This window comes from Cyphellophora europaea (assembly GCF_000365145.1).
Source record: "Cyphellophora europaea CBS 101466 unplaced genomic scaffold supercont1.3, whole genome shotgun sequence".
Lineage (NCBI taxonomy): Eukaryota > Fungi > Ascomycota > Eurotiomycetes > Chaetothyriales > Cyphellophoraceae > Cyphellophora > Cyphellophora europaea.
In genome coordinates this window covers 1,956,520-1,982,263 of record NW_008481809.1, presented here as the reverse complement: position 1 = coordinate 1,982,263, position 25,744 = coordinate 1,956,520, and the positions used below count along the sequence as shown (strand labels likewise).

Sequence of the window (25,744 nt, the reverse complement as noted above, 5' to 3'; positions counted from 1 at the left end):
TGGAGTAGAGCAGGTATTTACTGCTGTCGGAGATGCGGGACTGCGGTTGATGATGCTACCGACGAAGTTATGGCCGGTGCGAGATCGCGAACATGTAGCGTGTAAAGTGCATAGAGGATACTGAGGTAGCTCTTTTGTGTGGATGTGGAACGAGGCGATCAGAGCAGTTGAGAAAAGGTGATGCGAACGCCTCGCCATAGTCGGACGGCTGCCTGCTAAGAAATATATTCAAGAACAGAATTGGCTTCATTTTAGCTCTATCGTACAGTCAGTCGTACGGGATCGAAGCGAGTCGCTTCAGGGATATCTATCGTTCGTGCACTGTCATTACCGCTCACCAACAGCACGATACGGCGGGAGGACAGACTCTCTCTTACGTTGCCTAATGCTGGGCCAAACACCAAATCTTCGTGCCTCGCTCCAATAGGGACTCGTTTGCAGTGCCGCTTCTGTCTGCGCATGGCCTTATTGAGCCTCCGAGTGCCCGTTCACTTTCGCTTCCTCTCCATCTTGCTCGTACCCTTCCACCTTCATGTCATTCAACCCCAGATCTTCCTTTTCCTCCTCGGTCCGCTCGTACTCGACCACCTCAATCTGCGGGTCCTCCTCGTCACCATCCACGTTTTTCTGCACAAAGCTATTCGCCAAAGGGTCCTCAAGAATGACGTCGAATGCGAACTCCGCTTTGATGGCGCCGTCCACTTTGGCGAAGAAGGCGTCCCAGCGGGCTTTCGTCTCGGCGGTCATGCTGTCGCCACCTGCGAGGTCGCCGTCGGTGTCGAAGATCTGGCCGCGGAGTTGATCTCGGACTTGTGCTAGCAGGCCTTCTACGGTTGTGAAGCGCCCGCCGAGGGTTCCCGGTTGGACTTCCAGTCCCAAAGTGTGGGACTTGAGCGCGCATGATTCTGATTTGAGGATGTCGCGACTTAGGTCTTCCAGAGTTTTGACTTGTAGAGTGATCTTCTTTCCGAGTGGTGGAATGGCGCCGCCGGTCTTCACATCGCTAGTGCGATATCCGCAGTGGTCGCAGACGGTGGCCATGATGATGACTTCTTTGAAATGGGGGATGTTGGTTTTCTTCATATTAACGGTACATGACTTGGAGCAGGCAGGACAATGGGACTGCAGCTCGTAGACCTCACCATCGACTACATTAACGCCATCCATCACGTCGCGCTCATCGGAGGTGGTGAGACCGAGAGTTTCGTTCTGAGACGTTGTACGCAAATAGTCTGTACGTACGTACTTGGAGCCAGTATCCGTTGAGGCGGGTTCGATGAAAGAGTTGCCGGAGATATCGTCGAGACTTATGGTTATGGGGAAGGAAGTGCCCGAGAGCATATCTTTAAGCTTGGTAATTATGGACTCGAGAGCCGAATAGAGATCCGGCTGAGTAGCTTTTCGAATGGGCTGGTCATGTTCGAGGTCTGTTTGGATTTTGGTGAACATGCTTTCTAGGTTGGTGAATTGGCCAGGACCCGGCGGCATCTCGAGATCAATATTTTCTATCCGGAATACGCCAGTGTCGTTGCGCACTATTTGGCGCTGGAAGTCGGACGTGTCATCGAGGCGAAAGGTGTACTTGGAGCCTTTCTCTTGTATTTGACCGGCGCTCTTGACGGTATTGTTGGAGAAGCCGCAGTGGTCGCAGGAGAAGGACTCAAGGAGAATCTCTTTGAAGAAAGGGATCTTGAGAGGAAGTATACGCGTTGATCCCTGTGCCTGTTAGTCTAGTTTCAAAGCAGGGCATCCATGTACTTGCGTTGTCTTCGCATTTCATACATAGCGACTCAATCTCGTACATGCCCACCTCGTTGGCATCGGCGTGTACCACTTCTTTCGTTGCCATGTTGTCTGTGTTCTGTGACTGCTCGTCTGCCTCGTAGTGAACTGACGATACTTCTACTCAGGTTGTCGGGAATGTTCTCAAAGTGGCCATTGACTCCAAATTTTTGGGAAAGATTTCGCATGACGCACGGCGGGGCAAGAATCAACGCCAAGATCCGGATATGATTTCCAGTAGAGCCAACTTTAATCTCGAGCCTATTTCGGGTCTTTGGAGAGTCGAGTCGCGCACGAAAACAAGACAGCTCTCACTTCTTCATTAGGTCCATGAAGCTGAGCTTCGACGGCACGGCAGCCAACTTTGTTTTGTTGAGCAGCGCTTGCAGACCTTCGCGATCCTTGCGTGCTTTGGCGCGCTTCTTGCTGCTGAGCTTCGGTTCATGGGAGGCTTGCGGGTTGAGACCAACAGTCGTGGGCGCTGGAGACAAGGGTTCCTGGGATGCTTTTATGGGTAGAGCGCCTTTCATAGAACTAGCAGGTTTAGCTCGTGCTGTGAAACTATGCTTGGTATTGCGACCGCAAATTAAGCAGTGAGAGGTCCATGTGGCAAGCCGATCTTGTTGAGACCGCTTCCGCTGTCCTTTGCTCTGAGCTCTGGCCGATATGGAGATGTTCTCCTCGCTGGTGAAACCTGCAGCGTTCGAAGTCCCACAGCTCTTGCAAGAGCGGGTTCGTGTCTGGTTTGTCTGGTTGTTAAATTGTAAATCGAGGTTCATAGACAAGTACGCTGAGGTCGACGGGCTCGATAAACAAAGCTGTTGTGACGCATGATTTAAGAAGTCCACCTTTGCTTTATCCATACTGGAAACTAGTGGATGCACGGAGACATCGAATTCGCATGCTTGCGCTCCGAGATGTCCCTCGGGTTATTGGCGGTAACAATTGGGGAAAAAGTGAGCGGTCGAGCATCGAGGGAACCGTTAAATTTATTCAGGCAACGCCAAGACCGACACAGGTTTGACGAGGCCTCCTTGGGTCAAGCAACCAACCCCAGCATCTTCTACCATATTGTCCAAGGCTCAACTTCTGTGTCTACAGCATCGATCTCTGACGCACAGCTGTTGACCTTGCGTCGTGTTACATGCGTTGTACAAGAGATCCGTGACTTCGTCCAGTTACCGGGTGCCCCATTTGCCCGGTATTCCATCTTCTACCACGCCGAGAAACATCGTGATCATCGCCACATCTGTTCAGCAGTCACCCATCATTGTCATATGAGTCGAAGAAGCGTCTTCGGCGCCTGTTGCAGAGATGTCTGCCCCCCCAGAGGACAAGCTGCGTATCGCTGTCGAAGGTTGCGTGAGTATCCTATCGTTGGCCATTCTGACGCCTCGTTGACAAATATTTAGGGCCACGGCACGCTTGATGCTATCTATGCAGCTGTAGAGAGAGATTGCGAAGACAAAGGATGGGATGGCGTTGACCTCCTCATCATCGGTGGCGACTTTCAGGTTAGTCAATACCGCTGGCGGTCGCACTCCAAGTAACCGTATGAATAGGCCACCCGCAATCAACACGACCTCAATGTTACAGCTATGCCGGTGAAGTATCGCGATATGGTTGACTTCCACCAGTATTACAGCGGAGCAAAGATAGCACCATGTCTGACCATCTTCATCGGTGGGAACCACGAAGCCAGCAACCACCTCTTCGAACTCTACTATGGAGGCTGGGTCGCTCCTAACATCTACTACCTCGGTGCTGCCAACGTCCTCCGTCTCGGAAATCTTCGCATCGCTGGTCTGTCGGGTATCTGGAAAGGTTATGACTATCGCAAACCCCACTACGAGCGTCTTCCTTACAATCAGGAAGATCTCCATTCTATATTCCACGTCAGAGAACTTGATGTCCGCAAGCTCCTCGCTATGCGCTCTCAAGTTGATATTGGTCTCTCGCATGACTGGCCGCAAACAGTCGAGTGGTCTGGCGACTACCATTGGTTGTTCAAGAGAAAGGACAGATTTCAGGCTGATGCCGAGAACATGAAGCTCGGCAGCACTGCAGCAAAGCTGGTGCTGGATCGACTGAGACCCCCACATTGGTTCTCAGCCCATCTCCATATACGCTACACTGCAAACTACGACCACGAAAACCCCAAGGGGATACAGACCAGAGGTGGATACCCAATCCCTCCTCCAGAACACAAGCAAAAAATCTCAGCCTGGCAAGGATTCCATGATCAAGCCCGAGTCAACGATGCAGCGGAGACACAGAAAGCTCTTGAAGAGCAACGTGGCCGTCAAGAAGCGGTGGCGAGTACAGGCATTCGCTCCGGTCCCGGTTACAACTTCGATGAAACTTTCAAGAAGGTCAACACCACGAACCTTAGCAGAAGTATAGACACGATAGAGAGAAAGGAGAACGAACCACCAGCTCAAACCAACCTGCCACAGCTTGATGGCTCATGCGCTTCCAGACCACTGAAGAGAGCGAGGGAACCGGACTCTCCCCAGCAGAACGATGGAACAGCTCTGCGCTCTCCACGCTTCAACGCTCTTGGTACAGCCGCGCCTCGAGACACTGCGCTAGGTAAAGAGACCGCGGAATTCTCACCACCCAAGCAAAGAAACACCGCTGTTCCAGTGGCCAGCAACCCCGATCAGCTTGACATTGACCTTAGCGATGACGACGAGCCGGTCGTGCCTCGACGACGATCAGGCAGCCCTTTCCCTACCCTCACACAACCTGTGCAGGAGCGCAAGTCCGAGCAGAGTGAAGACGGAGGTGTCTCGTTGAATCCCGAGGCAACAGTGTTCCAAACCCCGAAGCAAGGAGAGCCAATGGCGAGACAGAGTTCTAACAGCTCGAAATCGTCGCTTGATCCATCTGCGCAAATCTTCAAGCCGCAAAGCAACAAAGCTGAAAGTGGGCAATACAGCTCAGACGTAGTCAACCCTGAAGCTCCTGAATTTCAGCCGGGAACAAATGGCAGCCATTTGAAACCCGAAGAAGATATGAAGGTGAAGCCGGACGATATTCCGGACGACATCCGAGCCGAACTCGAGGGCCTTTCTAAGACCTTTGCCGCCCCTGTCCAGGTCGAGGTATCGCCCGAGCTTCCATTTCCAGAAGAAATCACGAACAAAAAGACCGAATTCCTGGCTCTCGACAAATGCCTGCCAGGTCGTCATTTTCTAGAGCTCCTGGAAGTTGAGTCGACCTCTGCTCCTGGAGAGCCGATTCAGCGCCCTGTCAAGTTGCACTACGATCCGGAATGGCTTGCTATACTCCGCGTCTTCGCTCCCGAGCTGATACTTGGCGGTGGCAAGCAGGATCCAGTCCCACCACATCGAGGAGATACTTACTACCGAGATCAAATCCTAGAGCAACGCAAGTGGGTATATGAAAATATTGTCAGTAGAGACTTGCTCCAAGTTCCCGACAATTTCGAGATTACTGCCCCAACCTACGATCCTTCTCTTCAGGTTGAGGAAAAGGACATGCCGCGGGAAGTCACCAACAATCAAACGAGTCAATTCTGCGAGATGATTGGCATCGAGAACCCTTTTGATATTCCGGAGGAGGAGAGAGACGCTCGAGTCGAAGCCGGTCCAAGAGCAGAGAGTCAATGGCGTGGACGGGGTGGTCAGTTCGGCGGCGGTCGGGGAAACTGGAATAGTGGTCGTGGTGGCCGCGGTGGAAGAGGAGGTGGTCGTGGTAGAGGCCGTGGCCGTGGTGCCAGGGGTCGTTGGTGAGAGGACTTGAATTTTGACCCTTTTGCGGTCTTCAACAGCATACACTCGACACGCATCTTGTGTGCTTCGTGGCTCAGCAGGGTGTCCGGCGATGGGAGCGCAGAAGAGGATTAATGGATTCATCCGATATCCACGTACTCGAGCATGTTGTTCATAGGTCTCATTGAAGCGGAAGGCAGCCTGGATGACTATCTCTGGCAGATCAAGCTTGTCGAGTGAAGTGTGGCCATTGTCACGGACTCAAACTATCACTGTGCAAAATGGTCGAGATCTGCGTGTCACAACGACCAAGCATATTTTGAAAGGCAGCAACTTCGTGAGAATGTGATTACAAACATGAAGCTGCATTCTTCTGTGGATTCAGCGATCCCGCAGCCCACATTAGCATCTGTCATAATATGTAGCTGGAGACCAAAGGTGAAAAAGGAAAGCCTCTTAGGGGCCTGAAGATTTATTCGAGGTGGCCTACAAAACTTGAAACCGAGGCCTCCAAAACGCGGTCGAACGCGTCGAACTGGATCTCCACTCACTCCAACCCTCAATCCAGATCCCCATCACCACCACCACCACCACCACCATCGTCATTTCCCACACCACACGCCTCTTCCCCTCCACGCACACACGGCCGGTCACACACGTACGCCGACTGAGAGTGCGACGGACGAACACCGAACGACGCACTCCAGCGGCCTCTCCCACCCAGCACCACCACCGCCTCCTCTTCCTCGTCGAAACAATGCCCACCCCCTCCACAACACCCACGCTTCCCCCACTCCTCAGCCTCCTCCCCTCCTACACGCCCAGCACCCTCCCACCCCGCCTCCTCGCTGCTGCCGACTCCCTCCTCACACAATCCCGCCAGCGCGCGCCCCACCTCAAAGCCGAAGAAGAGATCGCGCGGCCCCACGCCTGCGCCGAACTGGCCATCGACCGCTTGCGCGAGGCGCTGCGCCTACCGCCCAAGAAGACTGGTGTTGGCGCCGGAGGCAGGCGCGTGGTGTCTGCGAGTGGGGCGGGTGGCGGGCCGCCGTGCAAGCCGGCGGTGTATAGGAAGTTGTTGGAGTTTTTGAGGGGGGTGTTGGAACGGGAGGGTGTGGTGGAGATGGCGGGGAGTGGGAGGAAGAGGAAGCGGGGCGAAGGGGGTGGTGCGGCGGGAGAGGAGGATGGGGATGGCGTGGGAGATGAGGAGGAGCAGGAGCAGGAGGAGGACGGGGTTGTGAGGACGCCGAGTAAGAGGGCGAGAGGCACGCCGGTTGAGACGCCAACGAAGAAGTCGGCGAGCACGAAGAAGGGCGGCAGTGGGTTTGTGGGCAAGGTGAAGTCGCAGAGCGCAGTCAAGACGGGCCTCGATGCCGAAGCGCCGCAGTTCGTTAGGGTCGCGGCCCGGCGGCTGTGCAAGGTCTACGACACGCCTGCGATGGCGCCGCACGTTTACACGGGTTCGTGCGAGGTGCTGCACGTGGCGGGTCTTTGGCCTCCCACAGCCGACGATGGTGGAGAGGTCAAGGACGGCTTCGAGGGCGATGTGTTGGCCATGGTGGTAGCACTGTACCTAATGGTGCTGACCAAGATGGGCACGGGGCAAATGAAAACAACCATCTTCAATGGCGTATGCGAGAAGGCACTGGAGATGTTTGCATCGAAGGGCCTGGCGGAGAAGGATGCCATTACGGAGTGGATCAAGCGCATCAATTCCGAAGGCTGGTGTAAGGGCCAGCAGTGGTTCGAGAGCGTGCCGGAGAACAAGTTCGTGTTCAATCTCAATGGGAGCGGTGCAGATGAGGAGGTGGATGTCGATGGCGAGGTGCTGGACGATGACCGCGAGTTCGGTTTTGGTTTGCGAAGGATAGACATGGACCTCAAGAAGGAAGATCCGGAGGGGGTGTTGCTGCCTGGCTTGGGCACTATGATGCAAGATTCTGTGGACTGGTGCAGTGAGGCGAGACGACGGCAGTTCGAGCTGTGGAAGAAGGGGATCTTGAAGCGATTACAGGAGGCGGATGGGGGCGGCGCAAGTAGGGCGAGGAAGGCTGGCTCTCGAACTGCTGCCGTCCATTGAGGTACTTCGGATCCATTCATGGCTTCTGGCTCGAACACTTTGAATGGAACCAAGGAAAGAGACGTGCTGTGTTGATTCTAAGCGAAGTCTGGCTTCAGGCTGTGCCATATGCTAGTTACCGACAGAAGTTCAACGGTCCGAGTTCATCCACGAGTCGAGCTATGGTCCGCAGGAACAGCAGCTTTGCCCCTCTCACCAGGGAATAGGAAACGCACAATGCAGAGGATCAATCAGAAGCTCGTTCGATGCGATGATCAACGCGGTATAATGATCAAATGAAACACCCCTCCAGCAATAATCATAGACATCAGATCCCCAGCCTCACACTACCTGGACACCCCCTTAGAGCTTCGTAGGCGTCACAGCTTCCTTAGCCACACTGGGACTAACACTCGCATGCCGTTCCACCTCAATATCAACACCCACCTCCTCCTTGACCAACTCTCGCACCACCTCTCTCTTCTCCCCGTCAAACAACCGATCCACCTCCTCCAGCGTCAAACCCCTGGTCTCGACCCAGACGAAAATGACGAAGACCACCATCAGCACGTCCGCGCACGCGTTCACGAAGTAGAACTGGTATCCGATGCCTGCCAGGCCGAAGGGCACGACCATCGCCACGAAGAGCCCGCACAGCTTGGTCGTGAAGGTGTAGATGCCCATGCCGACGGCGCGGATGTCGAAGGAGAGGACCTCGGGCGGGTACAGCACTGTCAAGGGCGTGATGCCCCAGGCGTACGTGGCGTTGTACAGGAATATCATGGCGAGGGTACCGTAGATGCCCGAGTCGTTGGTCGAGGTGCCGTACAGCTTGGTGAGGCCTCCCAGCAGGAACAGCGTGATGATCTGCCCGATGAGTGAGAGCGAGCAGAGTGTCTTGCGGCCTAGCTTGTCGGCGAACCAGGATGCGGCGACGGCGATGATGAGTGTCCAGGAGGTGAGGATGATGTTGATCTGGAGTTGGGTGTTGGGGGACTCGATGCCTGCGCCGGCCATCATGTCGCCGAAGTAAAAGGTGACGATGTTGGTGCCGGGAAGCATGACGATGATGGAGAAGGTGGAGGTGATGAGGAGCCGGCGGCGGTTGGCTTTGGTGCTCAGCGCCTTGGGGAGGGAGAGGTTGCGTTGCTTTTCGAAGGCGATGGTGTCGACGATTTCGCGGTACTGGACTTGCACGTCCTCGACGGAGGAGCCATTGGCGATGGTCAAGATCTCGATGGCTTCTTCGTGGCGGTCACGAGATATAAGCCATCGAGGGGACTCTGGGACGAACAAGAGGATCAACACCGCAAAGACGGATGGAGCAGCTTGTAATAGTGAAGGGATGCGCCATGCCCATGTCGTAGCAATGTTCTGCGTGCCGTAGCAGACGCCGCTGGCAATCAACGTGCCGACACCCCAGCAAGCGTAGTACAGTCCAAGTGCGAAGCCACGGTACTTGACTGGTGTAGTTTCAGCGACAAGGGTGGGAGCGGCTACCTGAGCGAACGCCATGCCCATACCCACGATGAATCTGCCTGCGATAAACATGCCGATGTTCTGCGCAGCGCCCTGGATGACACCGCCGACGAGGGCGATGAGAGCAGCCCAGAATATGGTCTCGCGACGCCCGCGCCAGTCCACGATGAAGCCAGCGAAGAGAGAAGCTGTAGCTCCGCCGGTATAAGAGATCGCCGTGTTGAGCGATTTGGTTGCCGTGGTGAGAGAAAAGTAGTTGGTGTAGGACGGCATGACATTCAAGCTTCCCATCAGAGAGGAGTTGTACCCAACGAGGACTGAATCGATTACTGATACCAGAATAAGGCATATGATAAGTGCCATCTGGCGCCGAGGCACCAGAGGGCTGAGCTTGCTTTGCGCCATTGTGGTCAGTGTAGCGTGTCTGAAGAGTGAGTGGGTTCGAGGTGACAGAGGAGTCTTTATATGATGCGCCGGTCGTCAAGCGACACGCCCGGTTGGAGCGCAAGATACGAGATAGCGCTAATCGAGATTGCGGCTAGTCGACCATGGGAGGGCATCGACCATGGGAGGGCACCGTCGACAGTCAGCGCTGCAGGGTACCCGCCACGCGACGGCCTAGACCTGAGTATTTATAGGGGAACTCCGTGCGATTGTGCACTTAGCTGGGACAGCTCGCGTGCTTCTGAAGCCATCAACCACGCGACTAGACGTGGAGAAGTGGCGAAGAAGCTCTCTGGGGGCGATGGCCAGAACTGTCAAAGATGGGGGAAGTTGGAGTCGGTGGGGGAACTCGCCTCTTGGTGGGGTTGATGTTGTGGGCCCTGCCAGTGATCAGTAGACAGTCGGAGCTGCGACTATCCCTGGCGACCCAAGGCTGCAGTACTAAGAACCAACTGGCAAACCGTCTCAGAAGAACACACTGAAGCGTAGTCTGCAGGATGGTCTCGGCGAAGGCAAAGCAGCACCGTGTGGTTGCCTTGTTGCCTGGTCACCAGGGCTACGGTGGCCCAGACTGTCGGCGTGGGGAGTCTCCAAATGAACTACTCGTCCCCCACTGCACCCGTCAACACGTCCATTCTTGTGGGAGTGTCACATCGGGACCCTCCAGCTCGGAGATCTTCGCCGGCTACCGCGCTGACCACGTGTTTCATCGATGATTTTACCCTCGTATTAGTTGCTGCGTTTGAGCACGTCTTTGCTGGGCAATTGATTCCACCACCGTTCTCTCAGCAGCATGCCTTCAACACCCCCTGACTACTTGCACCGAGTGTACGCAGGCGTTCTGGGAAAGCTCATTGGCGTCTACCTGGGTCGGCCATTTGAGAACTGGACGTATCAGCAGATTCTGAAAAAGCTTGGCCCGATCGAGTACTATGTGCACGACAAGTTCGGGTTACCATGCGTCGTTATAGACGATGATGTCTCTGGCACCTTCGCATTCGTCAGAGCTCTCGAAGAGCATGGCATAACCGATGAGCTTGGAGCGGAGCAAGTGGGTAAGACCTGGCTGAACAATGTCATCGAGCGAAGGAGCATATTCTGGTGGGGAGGCAACGGCATCAGCACCGAGCATACTGCCTATTTGAATCTCAAAAAGGGTATCGCTGCTCCAGAGAGTGGGTCTATCACTACCAACGGCCAGACTGTCGCCGAACAGATCGGGGCTCAAATTTTCATTGACGCATGGGCCATGGTCGCGCCAGGGAACCCAAAATTGGCCGCCCGACTTGCAGAAGCGGCCGGGAGAGTAAGCCACGATGGTGAAGCCGTCCATGCTGCGAAGCTCTGGGCTGCCATGGAAGCCGAGGCCTTTGTATCCAAGGATGTCGACCATTTGCTTGACACAGGTCTCTCATTCATACCTCAAGACTCGGAAATTGCCAGCATGATCACAGAGATCCGGGGTTGGGTCAAAGCAGATGGTGACTGGCAGACAACTCGGCAACGAATTGAGAGTCAGTACGGCTACGACAAGTATCATGGCATTTGTCACGTCATGCCTAATCATGGCATTATGATCATGACTTTGCTCTACGCTGGCGATGACTTTAGCCGGGCACTGCACATCATCAATACATGTGGCTGGGATACGGACTGCAACTCGGGAAACATTGGCTGCCTAGTAGCAATTATGCATGGAATGAAGGCGTTTGAAGGAGGCCCTGATTGGCGGGGTCCCATTGCAGATCGCGCATTGATCTCGAGCGCCGATGGCGGTTATTCTATCAACGATGCCTCCCGTATCGCATACGACATTGTCAATATCGGGCGCCAACTGGCTAGCGAAGCCGTGATCACTCCACCAGCTGCTCAGTACCACTTCTCACTTCCTGGCAGTGTCCAAGGCTTTCAGGCCACCGGAACAGGAGTCATTCGATGTACGCAGGCAGAAGTTGATGGCAAGACAGGCCTCTGCACCTCAATCGAAGGTTGGACACCAGGGCAAGCACCGATCGATGTGTCAACCCCAACATTCACACCACCGGATGTTCTGACGGTCAGTCGGCATTACGAGATGATGGCTTGTCCGCTTCTGTATCCTGGTCAGCGTGTCCGTGCTATGGTTGGCGTCTCTGGTGGTACTTCACCAGGACTTCCGACAGTGAGGTTGCGAATCAAAGCGTATAACGAAGACGATGATTTAATCACGGTCGACGGTGATCCAGTCAAGCTAGAAAGCAGAGCGGAGTTGTCATGGACAGTACCCGCTAGCCTCCAGAACAAGCCTATTCAGCAGATTGGAATTGCGATCAGCGCGGAAGGCAGACTAGACTGCGATATCTGGCTATACCAACTGCAGTGGGATGGCATTCCGAGCATGACCTTGCAGCGGCCATCTGCTGGGCCCGAGGACCATCAAGGCGTCGAGCACGCAGGCACCGGCAGTTTCTGGGAGCAATCATGGGTCAGCTCTGTTGATAAATTCCACGCCAGAATGGGCCCTTCTTTCTTCCTCGGACATGACCACGGGGAGGGCATCATCACTCATGGGACACGGGACTGGACGGACTACGACGTCACCGCTCGTGGCTTCAAGGTGAATCTTGGGGCTCCAGCAGGTGTGGCTATACGGGTCCGCGGACTGAATCGTTGGTATGCTGTCATGTTTGTGAAGGGTCAATCTGACGGCAAAACCCGCATGGCAATAGTGAAGGCGAGAGACGAGAAAAGGATCGACTTGGCCACTGAACAGTTCGATTGGAAGCTGGACACTGCTTACGAAGTCAAGCTCCGCGCAGAGGGCAGTAAGATCACGGCAACAGTGGCGGATATCACACTCAGCGCAGTCGACGAGGAATACGTGGGCGGTGGAGTGGGTCTGGTCGTAACAGACGGCTCATTGTCCATCGACACCATCGACATCAGTCCCGTCCGAGACATATACTGATAGTTGCGGATGCCCTTCCCGGGTGCAGAATTTTGAGTCTGAAGAGCTGCTTATATCGGCTAGTGCGCTCCTCATCCGCATGTTCTCGCCTTCGGAAAAGACTTCACTCATCATTGTAGAATATCTATAGCTTCCCCACCTCATACGGCCTCTCCTTCATCCAACACTTCGCAATTTCCTCCCTCGTGCACACCCACACCCCCTCCTTGGCCGCCACATACTCACAAAACCGCTTCAGCTCAGCAAACCTCCCAGGCTTGCCCACAATACGGCAGTGCAACCCCACCGTCATCATCTTCGGCGTCCCCTCCTGACCCTCCTCATACAGCACATCAAACGCATTCTTCAAATACGTGAAGAAATCCCCCGGTCCACCAAACCCCGTCGGGGTATGGAACTTGAAATCATTGACATCATAGCTGTACGGCACCATCAACATACCCTTACACTCCTCCTTCTTCCTCTCACCACGCTGCACCATGGCCTGCTCCGCCGGCACATCGACCCAATACGGAATATCATCCCCATAACTATCACTCTGCCACAGCAACGGCAACCCCATCTCGTCAAAAACATCCCACACCAGCGCGCGACTCCGACTGCTGAGCCTCCCATAATACCAACCCCTGGGATACTCGCCCGTCACATCCTTCAACGCCTGCACCCCCTTCCTAATGGCCGCCTTCTCCTCCTCCATCCCCCAATCCTCATAATTCACCCACCGATACGCATGACTCGCCACCTCACTCCCACTCCGCACCGTCCTCAACGCCACCTCGGGATTCATCTCCACCGCCTTCCCCACCGCATACAGCGTCCACTTGAACCCATGCTTCTCGAAAAGTTTCATGATGCGCCACACGCCCACGCGCGAGCCGTACTCGTAGTCGCTCTCGACGTTGACGGCGCGCTGCTGCTGGCGCGGCGGGTAGCGGCCCGCGGACTCCCAGAGCGCGGCCTCGGAGGTGGCGTCCCCGTTGAGCACGCAGTTCTCCCCGCCTTCTTCGTAGTTGATGACAAAGGAGAGGGCGAGGCGCGAGGCGTTGGGCCAGGGGGCCGGTGGGGGTGAAGGCCCGTAGCCGATGAGGTCGCGGGGGAAGTCGTGGTGCGGGTCCCAGGTGTAGGGGGTGATGTCGGGCATGGTGGGTGGTGGTGGTGGTGGTGATGGCTTGATGCAAGGGGGTCAGCGGAGGGGGGGTGGTTCGTGGGCGGTGCAGTGCAGCTTTTGGGATTTGAACGGGACTTGGGAAGATGATATGGTGTGTAATAGGAGTCTTGATTTCCGCGCGGAATTGTATCTGTGCGCGCTGTTACCGCCGGGGAGCCTTCGGGTTTCGGCTGTCTATCGCGCTGTACCGCTGGATGATAGGCAGGGCCGAGCAAAGGTCTAAAGCGGCTGAATCTCAAAATGTCGTGATACTGAAAGATATGCCGCCGACCCACCAGATTTGGAGAGCGAGGCGCCTACGGAACTCGCGAATCTCCATCTCCCACTCTACGGCGTCGGGAGTTCCCCGCCTCGCATGGTTGCGCGACCCCATATTGATAACGACGAGTGGCTCGGTGCTTTCCTTTTCGAGGCAGTGATGTCGCCGATCCGAGAGTTCACCTTAATGGAGACAGTTGGAGTTGCGACACCGGAACGGGGTATAAATGTAATGACGCGTTACTCTGCTGCAGCAGGTGGGTAGTCGGTATAGCCTCTGGCTCGTTCCTCAAACGGCACCCAGTAGAAACGGTCTCGCTCGTACTTTGTCAACGTCTTCCCAGATTTTAGACGTTCGACTAGGTCGGGGTTGGACGTGAAGTATCGACCGATGCTGATAGCGTCTGCGGCGCCGGATTCGACCACTCCCCATGCGTTCGTGTCGTTGAAGCCGCCTGATACTACGAAGGGAGTGCTGCCCATGATTTTGCGGAAAGGTTGGAGGCTGATGTTGTCGCCGAGCGACTTCAGGTATGACTCCTTCGTGGCAGGGTCGATGATCTGCTCGAACCGGGGCTCTATAAAGTGAATGTACGACAGCGTTGGAATTCTGCGTCTCAGCTCGCGGCAGAAATGGGACCAGATTTCGATCCTCTGCTCACCGTAGGATTGTAGGAACAGGCCAAAGGGGGAGAGTCTGATAGCCACATTATCTCCGCCAACCGCGTCCGCCAGCGCTACCATCAACTCCAATGGGAAGCGACAGTAGCCTTCAACGGTGCCCCCGTATTCATCCGTTCGCTGGTTGATGTTTGTGCTGAGAAATTGTTCTACAAGGTAGCCATTGCCGCCGTGGACCTCAATCCCGTCAAAGCCGCACTCCATCACCGCTCGCTTGGCGGTATTGACGTAGTCCGCGATAGTCCGCTTGATGTCCTCGTGTGTCATCTCCTTGGGCGGAAAGTCGCTCATCTTGATAGTGGCGCCTTTCCCCGGGCCGCCCGTGTCGTCGTCTGGTGGAGGATAGCGAGACCTCTGGTCGCCTTCAAATGGTGTCGCACTTGCACACACGGCTACTGAACCAGTGAAGTGTGGTAAGCAAGACCTTCCAGCATGCCAGAGCTGGGCATAGACGTAGCCTTCCTTTGCATGGACAGCCTCTACCACCCTTTTCCATCCTGGAACCTGCTCGGGGAGAAAGAGACCCGGGACGCAGGGAGAAGCGGAAGCTTCGACCGTCGGATAGATACCCTCGGTGATGATGAGTCCTCCAGGCGTCGCCCTTTGTGCGTAGTAGGTTGCACCGAGAGCATCATGTCCCCAGGCGCGGTTGGGCTTGGTGACATAGAGGGGTACGCCGCGATTGCGCGTCATCGGCGCCATGATGACACGGTGCGAGAGTTTGATACGTCCATTGGCTATGGAGAGAGGAGTAAAGAGCGCAGAGCTCGCGCGTTGATGGGGTGCCGTGTGTACAGATGGCTGCGCTTCCAATCGTACTTCGGGGCGATTATTGCTAACCACTGCATCGGTGGGAGCGGCGGCGGCAGCTGGAGGGACCGGAGGCATTGGTGCAGACGCCATAGTGATCGTCCGGAAACCAACGTGGACCTCAACAACAGAGCAACTACAGCAAAGGCGTGCTCGAGGAGTTGCTCTCGATGCAGAAGAGGTGCAGAATGGAGAGAGTGCAACGCTTTCGCAGGCTCAAAGAGAAAAATATGTCATTACAAAGTATGGGCATTGTCTTGGTTCAGGCAGTGTACCGTCACGCTCGGTGACCCGGTCTGTAGGGGAACTTGCTCCGGAAATGCGTCGCAATGTCGCGCCTTGTCGCGACCCATACACCTTCGTGCTCCTGAATATACTTCATGAAGTTGCGTAAGGCTTCCGAGCGGCCGGGCTTCCCCACAATGCGACTATGCATGGGTATATTCATGATCTTACCACCTTCTCGGTATAGCATGTCGAAGGTGGCCTTTAGGTACTTTTCGTACATGTCGCTTCCAACGAATCCTGTAGGTCTTTAGAAAGGACAAATGTCATGCTGAACATCACTTACCAGGGCTCATGTGGAATTTGCCGTCTGCTACATATCAGCGGAGAGCCTTAGTCAGGGACGAGGACTTACCATTGCAGTCGTAGTTGTAAGGAATAATGAGCATGCCCTTTTTCTGATCATCTGGTAAATCCTTCTCGGCCGGCAGGTCGGTCCAGTAAGGCACATCATCGTTGTATGCTTCCGAGTTCCAAAGCATCTCACAGCCGGCCTCCTTGAATGCCTCGGGGAAAAGCGCCTTGGTGTTGGGAGTCCCGCGACCATAGTAGGCTCCGACCGGCATCTCACCTGTGACTTCTTTCAAGACCTTGAGGCTTTCGATGATGTAGTCCTTTTCCTTCTGGAGATCGTAGTCCCAGATGTCGAGCCAGCGGAGGCCGTGGGTAGCGATCTCATGGCCATCCCGGACGCACGCCTTAGCGAAGCGTGGGTTGACTTTCATCGCCTGTGCAACAGCATAGGTCGTCCACTGATAGCCAAACTCCTTGAAGAGGCGCAGCAGTCTCCAAGCACCCACGCGGCTACCATATTCATACTCCGATTCCGCATTGACATAGGGAGCACCCTCCTTGTACCCGCCAGACGCGCCCTTTTCCCACAAGTACGGCTCTGAGTGTCCATCGCCATTGTGATAGGTACGCTCAGCACCCTCCCTAGATAATTGCTTAGCTTTCACATCATGCCATGTGCATCACTCACTCGTAGTTGAGTACGAACGAGACCGCTATGCGAGCCCCGTTAGGCCATTGCGGATCGAACGATTCCTCACCAAAGCCTTTCAGACATCAGCCTAGCATCAACGTACTCTCGATGTTGCCCATACCTTCGAGGTCGCGTTGTATATCATACTTTGGATCGAAGTTGACCATGATGTCTGCACGTAGTTCTGTTGAGGCGCCGTGTTGAGCTGGTTTCTCGCCGAGCTTACGTCCACTCTGGGTTTCTTCACTGACTTGCTGCCAAGGACCTCAGTACACCGTCTTGCATCGATCGGTCTCGCTCGCCGAGGCGGATGGTCGGCTATCGGGAGGAGAAGAGCGACAGTTACGCACTTTCCTCATTGGGTATCATGCGCTAGGCCTGTTTGAGAAAACACCGCATCTCCAAGTTCGCCGTTGTTCGCCGTTGACCTGTTCTCTCGAGCTTGGTAGAGCGGCAGTAGCTTCGAGATACATCTCCAAGTTCATCCTATCATCTATCAAGATGGCCTTGACCCTGGCAAATCCCTATCTGTCAGCCACGGCTACTCACAGACGTGGCTCTCGCGTCTATCATTGCCCTTTAGCTTGCTTTTCAAAAATCGGGGATTTTCCTGAGCATTCTTTGAGGTGCAAACATGTCTGTCTTCTCGCTCGACGTGTCTAAAGACAACCCTGTGACGACCAAAGACCTCGACAGGGCTTGTGAGATATTGGGCGTCACCATCAAAGATGCGGAGAAGGCTGAATATGTCAATCTCTTGGCAGTCTATCATGATTCCATGGCCAAGTTGATGGCATCCGAAGGTGCGTCTTCTCTCATCTTGAGACTAGAGCAATGCTCACACAGATAGCTAGACTACGGCCCTGAGGTTGATAATCAGAGATTTGAACGGAAGAATGTCCACTTTCCCTCGAGCGCCGACAATGCCTATGGCGCCTGGGCTTGGAAGTGTGAAATATCCGACAAGAGCCCTGACCCCTCCGGATTACTTAAGGGGAAGACCGTAGCTCTCAAGGACTGTATTGCAGTTGCGGGTGTCCCATTGCTGCTGGGCACCAGCTTCTTCACCGACTACACACCGAGCACCGACGCGACGATTGTGACCCGAATGCTGAAAGCAGGAGCAACTGTCTCGGGCAAGTCTGTCTGCGAGAATCTGTGTCATTCGGCCACCTCGCATACAGCATCAACCGGAGTCGTGCATAACCCACACGCGAAGGGTTATGCGTCTGGCGGCTCCTCGTCAGGGTCTGCAGTGCTGGTAGCTCTCGGGCCCGAGAACGGCGGAGTCGACTATGCCATAGGAGCGGATCAGGGCGGTTCTATACGAGTTCCAGCCGCCTGGTGCGGTATTGTCGGCCTGAAGCCTACCTTTGGCCTTGTCCCATGGACGGGTGCCGGCAGCAATGAGCCTACCAACGACCACATGGGGCCAATGACGCGAGACGTCTTAAGCAACGCCAAGCTGCTCAAGGCGATAGCAGGGACTGATTTCGTCGATGATCGATCATACGGCGCCCCACCGCCAGACAAGATTCCTGCCTACCATGAGATCCTTGAAAACCAGCAGAATCCCATAGATCTCTCGGGATACAGGATAGGTATCCTAGTTGAAGGTCTGCGTACTCCTGCCATGGATCCCAGAGTGGAACAGTCGTTTCTCAAGGCGGTAGATCAGTTTCGAAAACTTGGAGCCGTGGTCGAAGAAGTGTCAGTACCTGCCCATGCCACGGCCGGTGCAGTGTGGACGGGCATCTCAAAGCTTGGTGGCTATCTCAACAAGACTCTTGCTCTAGGGGGTCGGCGAGGCTACCAGCTTAATGACCTAAATGAGAAACTCTGGCCTATGACTCAAAGCAAGTGGGATAACGCCATTCCTTCCACGAAGAATATCTACCTCAATGGCGTTTATGCACAGGATATGCAAAAGTTTCCCGGCCTGTTTGGCAAAGCCACGAATCTCTCTATCAAGGCTCGGCATGGCTACGATGCCGTACTTGGTGACTGGTCGTCAATATCGACATTTGTGACGGACTCGACCCTTGCCAACTTGAAGCAGCAGAAGACCTACGACGTGATTGTTAGTCCCACCTTACCCTTCATTGCAAAGTCTCATCCCGAGCTCGGCGAATCAGGCGCGACCGGCAATCCCCTTTTGCAGTTGCAGAAACAAGTCGGGCTGACCGGAAATACTGCGCCTTTGAATCAGACCGGCCATCCGGCTCTGGCCTTGCCCATCGGTATGTTGGAGATAACCGAGGGCCCTCTTGCGGGCTCGGGAACCAAGCTGCCTGTCAGCATGCAGGTGATAGGCAAATGGTGGGACGAAATCACCGTCCTAAAAGTGGCGTACGCATGGGAGGTTGCCACGGGTGGGCCAGATGCGTGGAAGCAGTTGTGAGATCAACCATGCAAGCTAACTCCACGTGCCAGGACGCGTCTGTTAGATATGCCGCGTGGAACTCGCTCAAAGCACAAGCGACGTTCAAGTTGTGGACCAATGATGTTGTGCTGAAGGCCTCATCAGTCAGATACGATATCAAAGAGTCTTTCGGTTATTGCCTGTTTGAGAAATCCCACCCCCGCGCGTTCCAGGCGAACTCCTCTCCCATGCATTATCTTTTACCTTTGCGGGGTGACCAAGCTTCTGTCAATGACTAGAGACACAGCTAAGCATACCAAGCTCATCGTTGGTATCATGCCTTATCTCTGGCTATCTTGATTAGCCGTCGCAAATAAACGTGGTATATGAGAGGCGGCCCACCCCCCGTCTTACTTACGATTCTGACGCTCTTACACCCCAGCTGACATACCAACGCCATGGATAGCAAGCAAGACCCAGAGAAGATTGGCCCCGTCCGCAGCCCTGGCAGTGAGCCACCTGAGATTCTCAAAGAGGACGGCTCTGAGCAAGAGGTCTTCCAGATCACCGAGGATGGCGTCGATTTCCGAACCGTCACCTGGCCACGCGCCGCCATCCTCTTCCTCAAGATCCTCTTCGCCACCGGTGTTCTGAGTATCCCCGCGGCCATGTACTCGATCGGCGCCGTCGGAGGCGCGCTGGTCCTGCTCGGCTTCGGGATGCTCAATTGTTACGTCGGCAAGATCCAAGGCGATTTCCGCAATAAACACCCTAGCTGCCACTCTGTCGCTGATATGATCGGCGTGGTCGGCGGCCCACTCGTGCGAGAGCTCTTCGGCGCCCTGTACATCATTGCTTGGGTCTTGTGTGCCGGTGCCGGTATCAACGGCAGCAGCGTGGCCTTCAACGCCCTCTCCGACCATGGTGCCTGTACCGTCTGGTTCTCCTTCGTGTCGATGATCATTGTGGCTCTTTCTGCCTCCGTTCGCACGTTTCAAAACCTCGGTTGGGTCGGTTGGGCTGGCTTCATATCAATCTATGCCGCCGTATTCATCCTGGTGGTCGCGGTGACACAGGTCGATCGACCGGCCGCCGCTCCCGCGACAGGAGACTATGAGCTGGGATACCACGCCATCGGCAGCACTACGTTCTACGGTGGCATGGTCGCCACGACGACCATCTTCGTCTCTTCCGCCGGCACCTCGGCCTTCATCCCCGTCATCGCCGAGATGCGCCGGCCGCAAGACTTCAACAAGGCCTTGTACGTGTGCATGGCATTCGTGACCGTATCCTATATCACGTTTGCGTCTGTCATCTACGCCTGGTGCGGCCACTGGATCACCGCTCCCGCCTTGGGATCCGCCGGCCCGACCATCAAGAAAGTCTGCTACGGCGTCGGCCTCATTGGCCTCATCGTCTCCGGCGCCTTCTACAAGTAAGTCTCCCCCTTCCGTCCCAGCCTCTGCCCCAAACACAACGTCAACCAACTCCCTCCTCCCCTCTCCCACACCAGAAGACCACCCTCACTAACGGCCCCCTCCCTCCCTCCCCACAGCCACGTCGCAGCCAAATACCTCTTCGTGCGCCTCCTCCGTAACTCGCGCCACCTGCAATCCAACTCCTTGGTGCACTGGTCCACCTGGCTAAGCTGCACCTTCGGCCTCGCAGCCATCGCCTTCGTACTCGCGCAGGCCATTCCCGTCTTCAACTACCTGGTCGCCATCACGGGCAGTTTCTGCTTCGCGCCTTTGGCGCTGTGCGTGCCCGCCTGGATCTGGATGTACGATCACCCGCACTACAAGAGGGGGACGGCGGTGCAGAAGATGTTGTATGGGCTACATGCGCTGTTGATGCTGTTTGGCGCGTTCTTGTGTGTGGGTGGCACGTATGGGAGTATTCAAAGCATTATCAATGCGTATAACAACGGGACTGTTGGTGAGTGTTCCTGTGGTGCTTGGTTTTGGAGTGAGTTGCTAATTGATCTGGCAGGTGGTGCGTTCTCGTGTCTGGACAACTCGGGTACTATTTTGGGGGGTGGTGGGCACTAGAGGGAGCGAAATGGTGGGAAAGTATCGTCTCGATATTTGGTGACTGGCTTAGTTAAGCGCAAACGAGGTTTCTGCACTGGCGTCTTCTGCAGCTGTAGCTGTTGATCGACTCTCTTTCCCCCTTGCTCTGCGTGTCGATTGCCTGGCTGTTAGCCTAGCTAGTACTTCCGTGTACCACGTATGTTGAATGAGTATTTTGGCCAGTTCTCTGTGGACACTTCTACCTATATTTCCGTGGCGTTTTCTCAACTCGCGACATGCTTGCCTCAAGAGCGAAATAATGGATGGTTATGAATCAAATTCCCCATCGGTCACTTGAAGTCCAAAGAGATGTCCGCTCTGTCCTGCTCCATTGACTTATGATGCTTTTCCACCGACGCTCTTGCTGCAATCTCAGCCAAGCACGTAGCGCTTATGGACACGGACGTAACTGGAGTGGCACCAAGATCTGTGACTTGATCTTCTAGGGCCGAGATTCTTGCCCGGAGTTGTTCGCGCTTGTTATTGTGGTCGTCCCTCTCCATTACCATGTAACACAGAAGCTCTTATGTTGCTGGTGGGCATCTTGAGATGAGCTTTTCAACCTGGCCGAGCTCTTCTTTCCCGAACTTTCTGCATCGGTCGTATGCAAGCCACCCGAGAAAGTCAGTCGAACGTCGAACTGCATCTGCGAGACCCTTCTGGAATCAGGTCCCATGCCAAGGGGAACCTGTCGGAGGAAAGGCCTCTTTCGCCACGCCCAACGCTTCCAGGCCTTGCATGGCATATCGATGAAACGTGATGCAAGCATCATCTTTGCTTTCATCTTCTGTCCAGCATTCTGCACAGCAGGAAAGGCCATCTTCTTCATCACTGCCACTGACTATCGTGCAAAGCTCGGCCCTCAGAAGTGGGACATCGTGCTTGTCCGCCAAGATCCAGACTTGCACTAGGTGATGGAAGTAATCATCCGGCAGCTCGGTATGCGTAACATGCCCGATCTTAATGTGATTGGAATCCAGCGTGTACAGGTATTTGAGGAGGGACGCCAGGGCGTCTGGCTCGTCGTCCTCCATATTGATTACCATGGAGTCTGACTCCTATGTTTTACATCTTAGTAACAGTAAGAGTGGCCGAGTTCTCTCGGACTGACTCGGGGTCCACCTGTACAGCAGGCGGAGAAGCATTGGCATTGCGATGCGAGGATCACTCGGTGGAGTTTGAAGGTGCGTCCTCGACAGGTGATGGTGAGATCGGAGTATCTATCGTCGTTGAAAAGATTCCTGGCTAGGAGTAAGCGAGACACAAGTTCGCTGGCGCGACCTCACATTGACGTCTTTTGAGAGACCTCCCACAACTTGTTTTCAATTCCACAAATCCAGAAAGGCGACTCGCTTTCTTTGCGTTGTTCTTCGTCTTCGTTGGACGCCATGCCGCCTGATGGATGGATTCACCAAAGCGATCTTCGGTGTGTTGTAAAGGCTGTATTGAGAACTAAGCCGGATGCTTAACAACGAAGGCAACTGGAGAGAATGGAATTCCAAAAAGGCAGAAGGCGGTTCTTCGGTCGAAAGCACTAAACACAATGCAGCCTGACGGGTGGCTCTTTCCGGCACTAGCGGCTTCACTACACCAGGAAGCGCAGTCGGTGAAGCATATGCAACCTCTCCATCATATCACAATACCCACTGATACACCGAGCCTTGTGAGTGATGTAGAGGTGCCCTCAGTTGGGTTCAGCTTGGACACGTTGCGATTGGAGAGAAGCGAAGTCTGTCTTCAAGCCGCATGGTGACATGTTCTGAATCAGTATGCCACTGGGCACCAGGCTATCTGAAAGGTATGTAGGATTGCTCTCTGCTTATTCTGATCTAGTCTGCATCATGATGAGCACTGGACCATGTCAGTCCACTAGGGACCCCTACAGCTCGCTCAAATGGCTCTCCAGCCCCTTTATCTGCGCTTCTCACTGCGTTCGAGAGTCGATGGCTTTGACTCATTCGTCTGCCATGCAGCCGAGAACTTTTCGTACTGCAAAGTGGTGTTCGGCGAGCAGCCCGGGCGCCTTGTCGGCACGTTGCTTTTCTCCGAGACCAGCTGATCCATTGATTGCAATCTCGCTCCACCGAGCTGAGTGTTGGTCAAGTAGGACGAGGGCATGTTGAAATTGTAACCAGTTCCGTGGCAGCCGCGAGTGCCGTGGGAAGGATTGGCAACTTACAGCCAGCGCCTACAGAGTCTCCAAAGAGTATTCGGATAAGTCGATGCACAAGTCGATGACCATGAGACCCTGGGGATCAACGCGATCGGAGTAGGCCATCAAATGCCCTCTGTCTCCGTCACAGCGCATGCTGTTAGCTAGAGCCCATCTCAGGTGTGTTAGGCAAATGGAATGTGTTGCCTTGTTCAGAGTGGCAGCCTTGCAGGTGGGTCTTGCCAAGACTGTTGAACAACTGAGCGGAGATAGCCTCGTCACCTTCGCGCGACTTCGCACGTGCTGGACTCGCCTAAGCTTGAGATACACAAGACCTCCCTCATCACCTGTGTCGCCGGCCCAGGTCTTTCAAGCGTAAAGATGTCCCTCTTGAGAACAGTAGTAATCATAGTCTCGGACACTGCAGCTGCGGACCCAACCACAGATCGGAGCGGAGATGTACTCAAACAGGCATTTGCAGCTGATGCAGCAGGCAAATTTGAGGAGCCTTCGGTCGAGATCGTTCCAGACGATATTTCACAGATCCAGCGTGCGATTCGAAGATGGACAGATGGGGAGAATCGCGCCAACTTGATAGTCACGACTGGTGGCACCGGCTTCGCCGTCAAGGATTTTACGCCCGAGGCTGTCTCCCCATTGCTCGATCGTGAAGCTCCGGGCCTTGTTCACGCCATGCTCCGGACATCGTTCGAGGTCACACCCTTTGCCATGATGTCTCGACCGGTAGCTGGTGTCCGCAGGAAGACCATCATCATCACCCTACCCGGCTCACCGAAAGGCGCCAAGGAGAATCTGCAAGCGGTGCTGAAGCTTCTACCCCACGCCTGCATGCAAGCTGCTGGCGAAGACTCTAGGACCGCACACGCTGGTGGTGTGAAGAAGCTTGAGAGGGACGCCGGCGTTTCCGCGACTTCAGCTGGCGGCCATTCTCATTCCCACTCTCATACTCATGACCACCACCACGACCACAGTCATGGTGGTCATAAAGCGCCAAAGCCACGCACGGATCCGTCTCAGCGCCCACAGTCTAACGATCCTGCGCTTGGAGCTACTGCACGAGCACGCTCCTCTCCTTACCCAATGCTCACTGTTACCGACGCAGTGTCAACCATTCTCTCTAAAAGTCCCGCACCTATCCCAGTCTCACATCCTCTTACCCCTGATATTGTTGGTGCTGTGATCTCCTCCGACATTGCCGCTTCCGAAGCTGTCCCCGCTTACCGCGCCAGCATCGTCGATGGCTACGCCGTGATCGTCCCCTCGGACAAGACCAAGCTCAAGGGGACATTCCCAGTCGCCTCCGTATCGCACGCTCAGGCTTCCTCCATGCCACCACCACTCCAAGAAGGACAAATCGCGCGCATCACGACTGGCGCTCCACTACCGGAAGGCGCCGACGCAGTTGTCATGGTCGAAGATACAGTAGTCGCCAGCACGACCGAAGACCGGAAAGAGGAGGCGACGGTCGAGATCCTTACTGATGCCTTGGAGAAAGGCGAGAATGTGCGCGAGCCCGGCAGCGACATTTCACTGGGCAGCGTCATCCTACGCAAGGGCCAACGCATCAGCGCCATTGGCGGCGAGGTAGGCGTATTGGCTGCGGCGGGCATCAAAGACGTGCCAACCTACCGCCGACCGCGCGTGGGCGTGATGAGCACGGGCGACGAAGTCACCGACATCTCCTTCCCGGGCGAGCTGCAAGGCGGCATGATCCGCGACAGCAACCGCCCGAGCCTGCTCAGCCTGATCCGCGGCTGGGGCCTGTGCGAAGAAGTCCTCGACCTGGGCGTCGCGCGCGACACGCCCGAAGGCGAGCTCGAGCGCCGGCTCCGCGACGCCCTGCGCACCGCCGACGTCGACGTCCTCGTCACGACCGGCGGCGTCAGCATGGGCGAGCTGGACCTGCTGAAACCCACGGTCGAGCGTGCCATGGGCGGCACCGTGCACTTTGGCCGCGTGAGCATGAAGCCGGGGAAGCCCACCACCTTCGCGTCCGTGCCCTTCAAGGGCACCGCGGACGGGGCGCGCTCCGAGCGCCTCCTCTTCGGCCTCCCCGGCAACCCGGCGAGCGCGATCGTGACGGCGAATCTGTTCCTGTTGCCGTGCCTGCAGAAAATGAGTGGGCTGCAGGAGGGGGGGAGGGGGTTGGAGCGCGTGCTCGTCACACTGGCGGAGAAGGTGCGCTGCGATAAGGCGCGCGTCGAGTATCATCGGGTGGTGGTCAGTGGGGCGAGGGATGGGGCGCTCGTGGCGAGGAGCACGGGCATGCAGCGCTCGAGTCGCGTGGGGAGTCTGGCGAGCGCGAATGCGCTGCTGGAGCTGCCGCAGAGGGAGGGGGTGTTGGAGGCAGGGGAGAAGTGTGAGGCGCTGATGATGGGGCCTGTGCTGGGGTTTGGGGGCCAGACCGCGCTGTAGATGGGAGTATACCTAGTTGATGATTTTATGTACGTAGCCTCAATCTTTGAGTCTATACTACAGCTACCCCCTTACGGAAGCCCCCCCCCC

The 25,744-nt window shown here is 55.5% G+C and overlaps 12 protein-coding genes across 12 annotated transcripts; 6 read left to right on the top strand and 6 right to left on the bottom strand.

Moving 5' to 3' along the window:
- Window positions 1-465: 465 nt before the first annotated feature.
- Window positions 466-1,849, bottom strand: HMPREF1541_03648 (uncharacterized protein; the record flags this gene model as incomplete). The annotated part of the gene is made up of 2 exons (XM_008717999.1): window positions 466-1,716; window positions 1,811-1,849. The coding sequence occupies 2 exons, from the start codon at window positions 1,847-1,849 to the stop codon at window positions 466-468; spliced, it is 1,290 nt and encodes a 429-aa protein (XP_008716221.1).
- Window positions 1,850-2,093: 244 nt separating this feature from the next.
- Window positions 2,094-2,645, bottom strand: HMPREF1541_03647 (uncharacterized protein; the record flags this gene model as incomplete). Its single annotated transcript, XM_008717998.1, has 1 exon — window positions 2,094-2,645. The coding sequence occupies one exon, from the start codon at window positions 2,643-2,645 to the stop codon at window positions 2,094-2,096; it is 552 nt and encodes a 183-aa protein (XP_008716220.1).
- Window positions 2,646-3,096: 451 nt separating this feature from the next.
- Window positions 3,097-5,540, top strand: HMPREF1541_03646 (uncharacterized protein; the record flags this gene model as incomplete). The annotated part of the gene is made up of 3 exons (XM_008717997.1): window positions 3,097-3,144; window positions 3,195-3,296; window positions 3,345-5,540. The coding sequence occupies 3 exons, from the start codon at window positions 3,097-3,099 to the stop codon at window positions 5,538-5,540; spliced, it is 2,346 nt and encodes a 781-aa protein (XP_008716219.1).
- Window positions 5,541-6,276: 736 nt separating this feature from the next.
- HMPREF1541_03645 (uncharacterized protein) lies at window positions 6,277-7,599 on the top strand (the record flags this gene model as incomplete). Its single annotated transcript, XM_008717996.1, has 1 exon — window positions 6,277-7,599. The coding sequence occupies one exon, from the start codon at window positions 6,277-6,279 to the stop codon at window positions 7,597-7,599; it is 1,323 nt and encodes a 440-aa protein (XP_008716218.1).
- Window positions 7,600-7,941: 342 nt separating this feature from the next.
- Window positions 7,942-9,462, bottom strand: HMPREF1541_03644 (uncharacterized protein; the record flags this gene model as incomplete). The annotated part of the gene is made up of 1 exon (XM_008717995.1): window positions 7,942-9,462. The coding sequence occupies one exon, from the start codon at window positions 9,460-9,462 to the stop codon at window positions 7,942-7,944; it is 1,521 nt and encodes a 506-aa protein (XP_008716217.1).
- Window positions 9,463-10,294: 832 nt separating this feature from the next.
- Window positions 10,295-12,448, top strand: HMPREF1541_03643 (uncharacterized protein; the record flags this gene model as incomplete). The annotated part of the gene is made up of 1 exon (XM_008717994.1): window positions 10,295-12,448. One exon carries the CDS (start codon window positions 10,295-10,297, stop codon window positions 12,446-12,448), a length of 2,154 nt encoding a protein of 717 aa, XP_008716216.1.
- Window positions 12,449-12,572: 124 nt separating this feature from the next.
- Window positions 12,573-13,589, bottom strand: HMPREF1541_03642 (uncharacterized protein; the record flags this gene model as incomplete). Its single annotated transcript, XM_008717993.1, has 1 exon — window positions 12,573-13,589. One exon carries the CDS (start codon window positions 13,587-13,589, stop codon window positions 12,573-12,575), a length of 1,017 nt encoding a protein of 338 aa, XP_008716215.1.
- Window positions 13,590-14,114: 525 nt separating this feature from the next.
- On the bottom strand, window positions 14,115-15,458 carry HMPREF1541_03641 (uncharacterized protein; the record flags this gene model as incomplete). Its single annotated transcript, XM_008717992.1, has 1 exon — window positions 14,115-15,458. The coding sequence occupies one exon, from the start codon at window positions 15,456-15,458 to the stop codon at window positions 14,115-14,117; it is 1,344 nt and encodes a 447-aa protein (XP_008716214.1).
- Window positions 15,459-15,642: 184 nt separating this feature from the next.
- On the bottom strand, window positions 15,643-16,802 carry HMPREF1541_03640 (uncharacterized protein; the record flags this gene model as incomplete). The annotated part of the gene is made up of 5 exons (XM_008717991.1): window positions 15,643-15,890; window positions 15,937-15,963; window positions 16,006-16,586; window positions 16,633-16,708; window positions 16,757-16,802. The coding sequence occupies 5 exons, from the start codon at window positions 16,800-16,802 to the stop codon at window positions 15,643-15,645; spliced, it is 978 nt and encodes a 325-aa protein (XP_008716213.1).
- Window positions 16,803-17,269: 467 nt separating this feature from the next.
- HMPREF1541_03639 (uncharacterized protein) lies at window positions 17,270-19,036 on the top strand (the record flags this gene model as incomplete). Its single annotated transcript, XM_008717990.1, has 2 exons — window positions 17,270-17,438; window positions 17,490-19,036. The coding sequence occupies 2 exons, from the start codon at window positions 17,270-17,272 to the stop codon at window positions 19,034-19,036; spliced, it is 1,716 nt and encodes a 571-aa protein (XP_008716212.1).
- A 419-nt stretch (window positions 19,037-19,455) lies between these two features.
- Window positions 19,456-21,045, top strand: HMPREF1541_03638 (uncharacterized protein; the record flags this gene model as incomplete). Its single annotated transcript, XM_008717989.1, has 3 exons — window positions 19,456-20,432; window positions 20,553-20,932; window positions 20,987-21,045. 3 exons carry the CDS (start codon window positions 19,456-19,458, stop codon window positions 21,043-21,045), a joined length of 1,416 nt encoding a protein of 471 aa, XP_008716211.1.
- A 2,554-nt stretch (window positions 21,046-23,599) lies between these two features.
- On the top strand, window positions 23,600-25,654 carry HMPREF1541_03637 (uncharacterized protein; the record flags this gene model as incomplete). Its single annotated transcript, XM_008717988.1, has 1 exon — window positions 23,600-25,654. The coding sequence occupies one exon, from the start codon at window positions 23,600-23,602 to the stop codon at window positions 25,652-25,654; it is 2,055 nt and encodes a 684-aa protein (XP_008716210.1).
- Between the last annotated feature and the right edge of the window lie 90 nt (window positions 25,655-25,744).